Consider the following 13222-nt stretch of genomic DNA (forward strand, 5'->3'; position numbering starts at 1 on the left):
AAAAACAGACAGTGTTTCAGGTTGTTACAATTGCAAATAAAAAACCAAGAAAACAAACCAGCTGCAGACAGCAGCTGGCTTTTGGGGCTTGCTTTGGAAACAAGGGTTTTAGTTCTTACACACACGCACTGCGATGTTGTAAGAACAGGCACAGGGCTGCACTGATGCTGTGGCATTGAGACAGCTGAAGATTTGCCTCTGTTAGCACACAGCAAAGATGTGGGCAGCAGCTCCCAAAGAGCAGGATCGTCGCTTACCCAGCTTTCCTGCCATGCCAACCAGGAATATCCTCCTTGAATCTGAAGCTGAATTAGAGGAAGGATGTCAAAAAGGAGGGAAGATGAAAGCCTTGTTTGACACACATGCTTACTCAGTGGCTCGTATAGGTGAGCTCCTGGTGCCTCCTGTAGGTGACTGATGATGTCTGGCTCAGACCTGTATCAAACTGATGGATTCTCCCAACAGCAGAGGCACGAACCTTCCCGGGTTTCGATGTTTCATCCGTCTGCAGCATCTGTAGTGTAGGATCCTTCTCAACTTGAAACACTACACTAGTTTGCTACAGGCCTCTCTTGCTCATCCTGTCCTTTGTCAATATCTGAATGTTATGATATGGTCTCCTATCCTTCCTGAACAACTTTGTCCTTCCCTCTGTGAGCTACACAGTACTTACCAAAGGTTTGGAAAGGCTGAAGCTGCAAGGTGGATGATTTGCTGGCAACAAAGATTAAAGTAAGTGTCCATGACAGTTTCTTGGTTTTGTTGTGAGATGTTGCATTTCTCTTCCTGTGAATCTGGTTCAGCCAAGTTGGTATCATCTGATGGGATATCACCCTGGACATTGATGAGATGCAGCAAGTCAGCAGGCGCCACCAGAAAGCATCCTTGTCACCTTTGTACCTCCAAGTGGCTGGTTAGCCTCACAGCCTTGCTGCACGATTTAGTCTTTTAGGCTTAAAAGCTCTTTCATGTCTTTATAAGGTCTAGAGAGATGGATATTTGTGCAGATTTAAATCTTTTCAAACATTATGGCTCGAGGATAGTGTATTGGGCGGGGGGGGGGGGGGGAGTGAGCAGGCTGCTGGCTGGGACTAAGCCAGAACCCAGGATTAAACCACAACACCTCAAAAGCACTCACCACTTACCATAGTGACACCATTTACCAAGGTGGCAGACAGACTCAATGGAAAGGTGTTTGTATTCAAAAAACCTGGTTTCCATCTTTCTGATCTGCAGTTTGGACTCACTTCAGCCAGGAACAGCTCTTCCAGCCGCTCGGTGCTTATTTAAGTACTTCGCGCTAAGTAAGAGCAGTAGCGAGCAGGGTGGTAAAATAATGTTTTATTCCATGAATGAACAAACACTACCATGCCACATCCTAAAGTTCTTTCTACAAAAGATTGTGGACAGAGCAGATTTTTTTTACATTTCTCGGGTCAAGTTCATTTCAGGCTCTTGAGCCTGCTCAGTGTAGCAAAATCTGGACACGCAGCATTCTTACGGTCTAGTTGGCGTTTTGCCAGAGAAAGCAGAGTTATACCATAGTTCTTGTTCACACAATGTTGATGCACTGTAAATCAAAGAAGATAACTAGGAAACCAAACTAGGTAAGTTCTGTAGTTTATCAATATTTGTTTTGTTTCCCCTCCCCTCCATGATGGTCAAAGTACAACCAACGTTCAAAGCTTAAAATAAAGAGAATAGTTAAAAAAAACCAACCAACCAAACAAAAAAGACACACGAAAGAACACAATGGAAACATCATCATTGCTGCCAGGATGTGAGTTTACCCACAGGACTATGTAAAAAGTAGAAACTGTCATTGATATTCGAGCTGTCAAAACAAGGAAAGAAATTACATTAATTGTTATAGTTCCAAGCTAGTACGTCTAAAGAGTCCTGATCAGCAAAGAAGTGGTATTGCATGCATGCCGAACACAAGACTAATATTGGATTGGGGACCTGACAAATAACTGACTTACATTCCTTTATATACAACAAAAATGAACTATACAGTATTAATACTGGCTGTACATTTGGTCAGAGTATTTTACAAGGAGTGACACTAGTCAAAATTCTTGGCGTGGTTGGTGAGCGGCATGGAATGAAGGTGGGATTTCTCTCTGAGAGCTGAATGCTTTCACAAGAAGCTTTAAAAGTTGCTTTGCGCCACTACAATGAAGTGTTAGATATGTTAAAGAAAAGAAAAATAAATAGTCCCCTTTCTTGTTTTCTTTTATCATAGAATCATAGAATCAGTCAGGGTTGGAAGGGACCACAAGGGTCATCTAGTTCCAAACCCCACTGCCATGGGCAGGGACACCTCACACTAGATCAGGCTGGCCAGAGCCTCATCCAGCCTGGTCTTAAACACTTCCAGGGATGGGGCCTCAACCACCTCCCTGGACAACCCATTCCAGGGCTTCACCACTCTCACAGTGAAGAACTTCCTCCTCACATCCAGCCTGAATCTCCACACCTCCAACTTCATTCCATTCCCCCTAGTCCTATCACTACCTGATATCCTGAGAAGTCCCTCTCCAGCCTTCTTGTAGGCCCCCTTCAGATACTGGAAGGCCACAATAAGGTCGCCTCGAAGCCTTCTTTTCTCCAGACTGAACAGCCCCAACTCTTTCAGTCTGTCAATGCTTGGAATAACTATAGCATGAGCAGAAGAGATGCGTTAAATGTGTTTGAAATGTGCTAATCGCTGACCTGGAATAAAATGAAGCTGCAGACGGCATGTGCAATAAATCTCTGCACGTTGGTTCTGTTCAAATGGCTTCATGGGATGGTCTGTGAATTACCTGGTACAAATTCCTGCTACCATAACCTCACCCAGACACTCCCCGACAGGTTGCCAAACAAGTGTTCCAATACTAAAAGAAGAAAAAGAATAATGGTGACCATCATATATTGTTCTCTATTGTAATAAAAATACCGCTGTGTGAAGCTGATTTAGCTTTAGTTATGTGCTGATTTAGCTTCAGTTATGTGCCTATTTGCCAAGGCTGCCAAAGAAAACACTCCATATTGCAAGCAAAGGATACTTTGGGAACACTAATGTGAGATTTCCTTTGCTTTATTGTAAGATCTTTTAATGTCTGAGTACCTTGACCCCACTTCCTCTTTTAGACCCCTAAGGTCTAAAGCGAGTTGGTTAATTCATTGGTTTTTTTTTTTTCCCCATCCAGAACAAGCTGAGAAGCTAATAAGGTAAGCACGAGACCCAATGAAAACAGAAGTAAAAGCTATACATAATTAAGAAATAATTAGAGGAGGCTAAAGATCAGTGTAGCTATAGCACTATCAGGTACAACTGAGTTTGTATGTCCTGTAGCAGTGACAAACTTTCTGAACATGGGAAAGAGCAGGCAAGTACCTATGAATCAGTAACCTTTAAAACAATTGTGCTATAATCTTTTCCATGTATTAGGTCAGAATTTTTTTCTGACAGAGTGTGAGGCTGACTACAACAACCTTAATATGGATGATGGATTTCACTGCTACTGCTTGATTGCTTGAATGCAAAGACACACATAAATCTTCCAGTGCTCAAAGTGGTTTCTCGGGGCGTCCCATCACATTCAATGTCTTACCACTTTCCAGCTAGAAGTCACTTTGTGGCAAACAAAACACAAAAGGAAACAAAACAGAAAAGGAAAAAAAAAGAAAGAAAGAAAAAAAGGAAAAAGAAAAAAGAAAAAGAAGAGATGTTGGTTGTGATGGATTCACTTCAGACAGCAGTTTCTGCTGAGTTCACCATGCTTAATGTTCTTCCATTTAGGAAGGAGTTGCTGTCAAGTAAAGCAGATGAGCTGCTTTCAGTTTTCTTTAAATACATGCTAACAGCGTTACATCTCTTTCTTCAGGACAATGATCCAGTTGCATATTGTTAGAGAGATCTGCCTTGTGCTTAGCACGGACAAGTAGAGTTAATCGTCGTCCTCCTCCTCTTTCAGTGGGGCTAGCGGGAGTTTGTCCTGAACTTGGAAACACGATGCAAAGAAATTGACGATGGAGTTGTACAAATGCTGCTCCAGTGCTGCGTTGTTAAAGTAATGGCTTTCATCGGGGTAAATCTGCACAGAAACAGGCAAATACACACCATTAGGAGCAGCTTAAAGTCTCAGCACTGACCATCCGTATCTGCAGCTTGAGCTGGCCTGCAAACCCCCTGCTTCTCCTCAGCACCACGTCTTTCTGTAAATGCACATGAGGTAATCCAGGGTAATCCAAGCACCACAGTGTAGGAGCAGGCTGTTTTCAGATAGCTTTGGAAAGCTATGGGGAAGATTTGCTTTTGCTCGAATTAGAGAAGGCTAAGTTTAGTCTTTGACTCAGAAAAGAATGTAAACATCTTGTAACTGAAGGAGAAGCATTAGGCAGAATTTGGTTGGATGTGTTAAAATATTGTTTTGTTATTTTGACCTGTTGTATGCCTTAATTACATGCATGCCAGTAGAAGATGACCAATTAAGATGTGACACATGTGCCTTCTGATAGACTATATAACTTTGCTGGATAACATAATAAACGTCTTCCCTGGCTTACATCTTGTCCTGGAAGCTATGCTCGGGGTGGTTAGAACACCTATCCACCACCACCACAGTGCTCTGAGTGCAGGCTTGCATCTTCCTTGCAAAGGAACTTTTGTTTTGGAAGAGGATTTTGTAGTTAACACCATTCTGAGCAAGTTCAAGCTAAGCAGAACAAGAACACACTTGCAAATAACAGTTCTTGCTCCTTGTGAAAACTGGAAAAGAGCACTGGTTAAAGTCTGTGGAGCCTGTGAATTCAGTCCTACTGACTCAGATGAGGGTGTTAAAGGGAAAATGCCATTAAGTAAAAATCAAGCTTGCTGGAGAAGTAATTAAATAGGGAAAAAAAAAGTGTTGGAAGATAGAAACTAAATAGTTTAAATGCAACTTCCCATTTAAATGGAATAGGTAACTTTGTGCCTGTTGAAGAAATATGAAGGGATCACAATGGGTTGTCCAGACTGGGATACTGAAGGGGAGAAAAATATTTTCTAGGACTGGAAGCTTGCAGGCAGGTCTGAGGTGTCTCACTGCTGCTCTGAGTACCTCAATGTAAGATATAGATCCCTTATCTCTTCATTCAGTCCTATCTTGGACATGTGTCAAGCCCATTGGTGCCTTCGAGCTGCACCATTCTAATGCGTCTGCACTGGGCAATGTGTAGGGGCTCCTCAGTCATTGTAGTGCTGACCAGAGCTGTGCTGGGCCTATTGCTTAGCTTGGATGTCTGTGCTCTATCCTGTCTGCCTGTGGAGCACGATGGAGTGAGCAAATCATCACATGAATCTCCTCAGTAGTGCAGCCAGAGGGAGCTGGTATTCAGTGAATCAAGCAATAGTAGGACTTGGGCCACTGCAGCTGGTATTGTGAGCTGTAGCATGGTCCCTGGCACAGACTGAGCCTGGGCTAGATGCGCTACACTGCAGATTAGGATGTAGCAGAGGGTAGGGACTATCCCCATGAGTTGTGAATGGGTTAATCTTGGAGCCTGTACTGGCTTGGACACGGGTCATTCAACAAATCGGAGGTGTAACTCAGTGGAAAGAAGGGCTTTCTAGACCAGAGACCAGAGCATGTTGTTTGCAGTGGGATGTCAGATTTCAGTGACATTTCTTTCCTTAAAATTTCTGGTTGACTTAATCCTGAATTTGGCCTGTTCTTCCCAAAGAAAGCCAACAGGCATCATTTCCTTAGAGACATGCCTGTAATTTAATAACTGTTCTACCACTGTCCAAACCAAAACTGCCACATACATAAGGACAAGAGTGCACAGGAACACACTATGCACTGCTGCTGTTTCTACAGCCAGGGTGTCTTTGCAAGTGGCTTTTCAAAGCTTGCTTTTTAACACCACGTTGAGTTCAAACAGGGAAATAACTATTAAGTATGAGAAAAGAAAAAAACCATACTTTACCTGCAAGCTGTAATTAGCCTTTTCCCTAATTAGGTGCGTGATAAGGTCTGCAGTATGCTGAAAATGGATTTTTTCTGTAAAATACAAATTACAATCATTAAAGAGGCAAATTTAATTAAGAAAAATCAAACCCATCCCAACATATAATGAGCTCAAATGATGGGCTAACTTACCATCAGCAGTAGCATGAATGATCAAAAATGTCTGTTCCTTCAGTGATGAGACTCTGTGTGCTAATTTGGTGATCTGTGAAGGAAAAGGTTGCAAGAAGATTAAAAATCTTTCTAGAAATTAGCCATTTACATGGAGAAAATAGAAACACTTCATTCCACTTTGTACTTTGTCATAGGGATAACAAGCAGGCCCCAACACAGCATATTCTCTTGGCTACTTAAATCAGTCTGCAGCTACAGCAGACCCCCACCCTGTCCTCCCAGGCTCAGTATCAGCAGCCAGAAGGGGTCAGAGACTGTCATCTGTTCTGATAATGTTTACCAAAAGTCTGAACTGCAGAACACATCAAAAATGTCAAAGTGGATTTCCAGTGAATATAAAACACTGATGAAAAGTGTGTCTGAGTGCTCATGCCTAAGAACTCTTGAGAGAGCTGGAGTGACTTTGCTGCTGGTTTGAAGGCCAACCTCAAGAAGCTTAGACAGCCAGGAGGAGGATCTGGTACTAAATTCAAGTGTTCACTGATGAGAATGTCTTTGCCCCCAACTGTCTATCAGATGCATAGAGGAAATACAAATCTAATGGACCAGAAATGGTATTGGGTTAGAGAAAAGAAGGCCATCTCCACTTTTCTCTGCCTTCTTCAGAAGAATACAAGTCTGAAGGAGAATCCAGAAGACTGCAAAATGCTTTTGAGTGGCAAAAGGAATGTATATCTCAAATTACAGATAGAACAGAACAGAATAGAATAGACCAGACCAGACCAGACCAGGTTGGAAGAGACCTTTGAGATCATTGTCTCCAACCTATCATCCAACACCATCTAATCAACTAAACCATGGCACCAAGCACCCCATCTAGTCTCTTCCTAAACACCTCCAGTGATGGTGACTCTACCACCTCCCTGGGCAGCCCATTCCAATGGGCAATCACTCTTTCTGTGAAGAACTTCTTCCTAACATCCAGCCTAAACCTCCCCTGGTGCAGCTTGAGACTGTGTCTTCTTGTTCTGGTGCTGGCCTGGGAGAAGAGACCAGCCCCTGCCTGGCTACAACCTCCCTTTGAGTAGTTGTAAAGAGCAAGAAGGTCTCCCCTGAGCTTCCTCTTCTCCAGGCTAAGCAACCCCAGCCCCCTCAGCCTCTCCTTATAGGGCTTGTGCTCCAAATCCCTCCCCAGCTTTGTTGCCCTTCTCTGGACATGTTCCAGCATCTCAACATCATTCTTAAACTGAGGGGCTCAGAACTGGACACACGTTACTGGTTTTAGAGTTTTACTAGTGAGTCCATCTTGCATGCTCTTTTTCTCTCCCCAAAAGAGAAAACTTTGAGGAAGAGTTAGCACCCTGTTCACATTTTATCAGGGAAACACAGTGTTTGTGCAGTTACCTCGTATGCTCTGTTATCAACCCCGTGCAAGCCCAAGTATCTTTCAGAAAAGGCTGAAGCTTGAAAAGAAAAGAAGAAAAGATCTCTTTCAGTCATAAGCAAGCACACAACAAGCACACTGCAGCTTCTGAGTCAAATACTACAAAATATCTTCTTTTCTGGCATTGCCTTAGTTACACAGGTCATACTTCTAAGAGTTTTTGCATATACACTAAGAATATGCATGAAATGAGCCTGTCATTATCATTGTCTATTTATGGTTTCCAAATAAGTCACAGGGAGACTTTCCCCCCCCCACACCTTAAGGCAACTGAGATATGAGAGCAGCAGAACCCTATCATGTTGTGTCCTTTTCTCCTTCTACATGGGGCCACCTCCATCAATAGGCTACTGCAAGCTTCTGTTGGTCTCAGGGATAACAGTATGGGACCTGAAGGCTGGCATAACATCACTGAATTTCATGTCCTGTGATTTTCACTGGCACTAAGTGCAAAGGGAACTTCCTGGGTGGAAGTATCACATTCAGTGGAGTATTGCTATCTGAGAGAGGAGGTGGGCAGGCTGGACTACGGCTTCCACAGATGGATGGTTCAGGAAAGAAGGAAGCATGTTCAAGGCAGTGGTGCATGTTGGTGTCAGAGGCTGGAGGGGTATAGAGCCAACTTTTTATTTAAAAAGGAGTGAGTAATAAAACTGATCACCATGGTTGGTCTCACTGGTGACTGCAAAATTGCTCCTGAGCAGGGAAAAAAGGATTTATCTCTAGTCCTAAGAAGACACACAATACAAAACAGGCAGGATTCCCAGGGAAGAAAGAGAACACAGCTGGGAAAGGTTAGGGCAGAAACATAATTTGTAGTCAGCAAGAGGGTCTGTAGGCTCTGACATGGGGCTTACCATATAGTTTGAAGTCTGACAGTGGGGAGAGAGCAGCTCCACAGGCAAACACCTGGTTCTCTTCAACAGCTGGAAGCATGTAAGTGCTCAGGTAGCCACCGTAATCCTGGAACACAAACCAGGTGGAGGTGTCAGTGCTCCTGCCTTGAGGCACTGCTGCTCTTGGTACATAAACACTGCAGCTGAGACCTTGCAGCGAACTCTCAGCCATTATACAACACTTAATACCTTGCCTTGAAAAAACCCACAAAACAAGGGACATCTCCCTGGCTTTAGCAGATGCATCTGAAGACGAGCTCTTTGCTTGCTGGAGCTTCCCAAAGGCAGGAGGATTGTGTGCTCCAGTGCTTGCCTCTTTTCATCCCACGTTATGGCCATGGGCCTGATCAGATATGTCACTTCTCCAAAATATTACCTTAGTCTTCCATTATTTAAAATGGACATCACAATTACAGCATCTGCCACCAGCCTGTTAACAATTCCCTGCAGAGATGCTGCTGCACAGCAGCACAGCTCTGCTCGCCCACTCCAAGCCTGTATCTCTCACAATAAACAATTCCTCACCCAGTCCCATTCACATTTCAAGCCCTGTGTGCACTTGGCAATTGCTGTTTCCCAGCCCGAGACACACTGTGGTGCAGCTCAGCCCCAGAAATCAATACTGTTGCTGTGTATTTTTAAGACATGAACTGGATCTACCCACATTCCTGCAAGCCTTAAGGGGCAAGACAAAAATGAAATGAAGGTTTGCAGGGGGTGGGGGGAGAATAATTAATTATCTGACACCATTGTTCTGACAAATAGTCACTTTCTGCACTTGGAAGTTAATTTAAAAAAATTGACAAATACACTGATAAAATGAGAGTTTTCATCTTTAACATCTCTCAGGGAGAAGCAGCCTACCTCAAAAATAAATAGCAATAAAAAAGTCACCACTGACGTAGTCAATAAATCAGGATCTAGCTCAGCTGCTTAGCCGCAACAGCCAACTATGAGAGCGCGGGGGAACAACAGGAGAATGTTACCTTCCCAAAGACACCAACTCGCATTTTGTCAACGTAATGCTCCTTCAGCATTGTCCTAGAACATGAGAGAAGAGAAACAATGGGTTAAAAATATTTTTTTTCCCCCCCTTTAGATATTGCAAAATGCGATTTTTATCAGCTGGAATTAGGGCTGGCTGCAGCAAAATGATGCAGACAATCGAAATTCACCGTTTCACGCTGCTTCCATATAAATGAAAGTTTGATTTAATCTTGCAACCTGTTGTGCTGGATTTGGCCAGGAAAGGGCAGCAAATGCCCTGCACTACCTCTGAGAGTCATAGAATCACATAATCATAGAATGGTTTGAGTTGGAAGGAACCTCCAAAGGTCATCTAGTCGATCCTCCCCTGCAGTCAGCAGGGACATCCTCAACCAGACCAGGTTGCCCAGCGTCATAATAAAGCTGATGCTATTGCACTATGCTGATAGTGTTTTTGGCATGATTCTGTGCTGAATAAATCTAACAATATGACAGAAGCTGACATTTAAGGTTTTGCACTGTTTGTTCTGCTTTAAAAAGTTGAAGGGCTTAAAGATTGGGGTTTTTTTTTCCCCCAATGACTAGGCCAGCAAAAAAATTAATACAGGAGCTGATATTCAAGCTTATTTATCTGCAGCTGTGTGACTGTACAGAGCTAAAAATAAACAGGCTTTGAACAGGTGACACAGATAAGTGTGGCCTAATTTAGCTCTGTTTAAGGCTTGTTTTTCTCCTTCTGCACTGGCTGGCATGACCCCTCTCTCACATGCCATCACTTGGTCACAACTGTATGGCTACGCTGCGACCACACCGTCCCTCCCTCCCATCTCCTCGCTCTCTCGTGCACACTGTTAAAGCGACCAGGACTAACGACAGTCTTTGGTTAATTATTATTAATGAATTAGTCTCTTCAATAACAGTGTCATTCACCGGACAGCTTCCAGCTGGTCCTTCTCTTCCAAAACACCCAGCCTCCTCTTAACCTCGTGCAATAGCTTAGTGCCTTGGAAGCCACTCCCGCGGCCGTCGAACTTCAGCACGATGGCGTTGTGAGAGCTGACCATGACGCTTTCCCACGTCACCTCGAACCTCTCCGTTACGATCTGGCTGCCAGGTGTCCCATCTCTGAAACAGAATGTATTGGGTTTGGCTGAGCCCCAGTTCATTCTCCTCACAGCATCTTTCCACTTTAACTTTTCCATCTCTGCACTTCTCCAATCCAATTTGCAGAGTTCCCCCGCAGCAACCGTCCTCTGCTACCAATAATCTGTCCTGGTTTAAGGCCGGACAGATCCTCTATTGCCCCAAGGCGGGCAAAAGAATGATACTCACTGTGCTGGGTTACACCACCCTGGGCAGGGGTAGGGTTGCAAACACCCTGCTTCCCCCAGGGGACAAAAGAAACCTGACCCAGGTGGATGTGGTTTCTCCCTCCTGGGAGGAGAGGTCTCCTGAGTCTAAGTTGGTCTGTTCTGCTCCTCCTTCCTGTCCAGCAAGACTATAAAGGGGGGGGTGGGGGTGGGGGGGGTGGCAGCCATTCTTGCTCTTTGCTCCTGCCTAGCCTGTTGGAAAGGACCCACCGCTGCTGCTGGCCTCCTGGCTCTGCCATGTGGTTGGGCCTGATCTTCTCCCTGCTGCATCCATGCTTCTCTAATGGACTGGCTGGCAGCTCCCACATGCTTTGTAAGGCAGAGAAGATTTCAAGAAGTAGAGACCAGTCTCTGCAGCAATGATGGGCAGAAGGCTGGGTGTGTGGGATGAGTTTTGAGGGTGGGGTGGAAGTTGCAGGTTGGTTTCTTTCTCCCTCCTTGCACAGCAACTATTGCTGAGCTAAGCTGGGCTTTGAACAAACCTAGCAAGTACATCACTAACTGGGCAGATTCCTCCTGTGGATAAACCAGGGCAGGGATGCAGAGTTTTCCCATTTCACACCTGCTCTAATCTAGATCTATTTTCTGTATTGCCCAAAGAAGTTATTTTTCTGTTGGAGGGGTTTCTGTGATGAGCCTGGCTTTGGGGTGCACTGGCACTGCCAATGTATGTTGGATGAAGCTTGCAGACATTGTCTTTCCTTTACTGGCAAGCACTGGGGTTTCATTTACTGCCCCCATTCACCCAGCCCAGACTTTTCGTTTCCCACAGGGCTCTTGAGAGCAGCTGTAGATGGAGCTGTCAATCACTTCTATCACCACTGCTGCACACAAATACAGAGGGAAAGGACACTTCTAAAGTGATGAAACAGCCTAAGAATGGCCCAAAATTGGAGGGGGAGGAGTGGGCAAGACTCCCTCTTTATCCTTCTGCTTAGAGCCTGATCCTGTGCAAGGCCACTCCTCTTGAAACATTGAGCCCACTTCAGCCAAACAGCTTGGAAAAACCAAGAGATGATTACAAGTAATATTTTAGGACTGGGATTACTGTAGAGCCACTGGCACCTCCATCTACTTCTTGTAGACAGACAACTCACTGTAGGATTTGAATGTGCGTGTGACTTCAGGCATTTGCATTAATTCAAGCAAGACCCAGGCACATCCAGCTTCAGAGGCAGCCTAATCAAGTGCTGTTAGCTTGATGAGCACCAATCTTCCTCAAGCACTTGTATAATGAAGTACATTTTCTCTGCAGTAATTTTGTGATGTAACGACATGCTTATTGCAGTGTTTTTGTCCTTCATGGAGGGATGTGGTGTTCAAGTCCTCATGTGGCACTCATCACTCCTGCATGAGGCTTCTCTTTTGTGGGGTGTTCCCTGGGAGAGAATTAGTGAGGAAGTGGGACACAGCTAGGGCCAAACTGGTTCTTGCAATGTCTGACTTCTCTCCTCCAATCTCTTCCTAAATTGCCAGAAAAAACTCAGCAATGTGTATTGTTGTTATTAAGTGCTGCATAAAGAAATACTCATCCTGCTATGCCCGCCAGGGGAAACCCTGCCTACCTAATATCAAAGCTAACATCATGGAGGTCTTCAAATGTTTCCAGCTCCCTCTTTACTGTCACTTCAGGGAACACTGGCACTTCCAAAGGAAGGATTGCTGCATGAGGGCACCTGAAAATTAAGCTGTAGTAAGGCTGACTGCATCCCACTCTAAAACTGCTTGTGAAGTTCAGGGTGAGTGACCTGAGCACTGGGACAGAAAGGCAACACCCATCTTTTATTTCCCCCTCATCCTGTTTCTACCCCCAGAAATATGCAGTTACAAGTGTATGTGGAGCAACCATAAAATCCTACGATTTACTCTGCAGGGTTTTACTGGGACACCCTCCTGCAAGCTGAAACCTTGGCTCAGACATGGGCAAGAAGGGACCTATGGCCAGCCTCTCCCAGCTCTCAGGTAAGACAGGGGGTAGGGATAGTTGTGCTGGACTTAGGCATTAAAGTGGTCTGACATTCATTGTACAAAACACGTTTGAAAAGCCTCTGACCATAGCTGAGGTTCCCACACTGCCCTAATCATGTACATAGAAAGAAAGGAAGAGTGAGAACTTACACAACCAAAAGCAAGGGGTAGTGCGCGGCGTCCGAGAAAGTTGCTGGCTTTAGGATCTGCATTGGCAATTCTAGGCAAAAAAAACCACAAACAAATAGGAACAGTTCTTTGCTGTGGGAATGATGATGTTACTCTAAAGATCTTCGAGGTGGTTTGGCCACTTATGAATAGGAACAAAACAGCAGTGGTGAATAACATCTTAGAAACACAGATGTTGTCAGTGAAAAGACCCACATTATGATAGCCATGGTGACAAGAAATGTAAATTGGGAGTACAGTGTGAGCTGCTCAGTCATG

At 44.4% G+C, this 13222-nt stretch overlaps 1 protein-coding gene across 2 annotated transcripts in view; it reads right to left on the minus strand.

Moving 5' to 3' along the window:
* Positions 1 to 1730: 1730 nt before the first annotated feature.
* Positions 1731 to 13222, minus strand: part of DPP6 (dipeptidyl peptidase like 6) — a 385855-nt gene continuing 374363 nt past the window's right edge. For both annotated transcript variants that reach the window (XM_054171251.1, XM_054171252.1), the window contains exons 19-26: positions 12926 to 12995; positions 10368 to 10562; positions 9437 to 9491; positions 8412 to 8517; positions 7515 to 7573; positions 6129 to 6201; positions 5956 to 6029; positions 1731 to 4082 (exon numbers count right to left, since the gene is read on the minus strand). In XM_054171251.1, the coding sequence (XP_054027226.1) occupies positions 3936 to 4082; positions 5956 to 6029; positions 6129 to 6201; positions 7515 to 7573; positions 8412 to 8517; positions 9437 to 9491; positions 10368 to 10562; positions 12926 to 12995 (779 nt within the window). In that variant the 3' untranslated portion in view covers positions 1731 to 3935. The remainder of the gene's footprint in view (positions 4083 to 5955; positions 6030 to 6128; positions 6202 to 7514; positions 7574 to 8411; positions 8518 to 9436; positions 9492 to 10367; positions 10563 to 12925; positions 12996 to 13222) is intronic.

This window comes from Dryobates pubescens, chromosome 21 (assembly GCF_014839835.1).
Source record: "Dryobates pubescens isolate bDryPub1 chromosome 21, bDryPub1.pri, whole genome shotgun sequence".
In the NCBI taxonomy this organism is placed as follows: Eukaryota; Metazoa; Chordata; class Aves; order Piciformes; family Picidae; genus Dryobates; species Dryobates pubescens.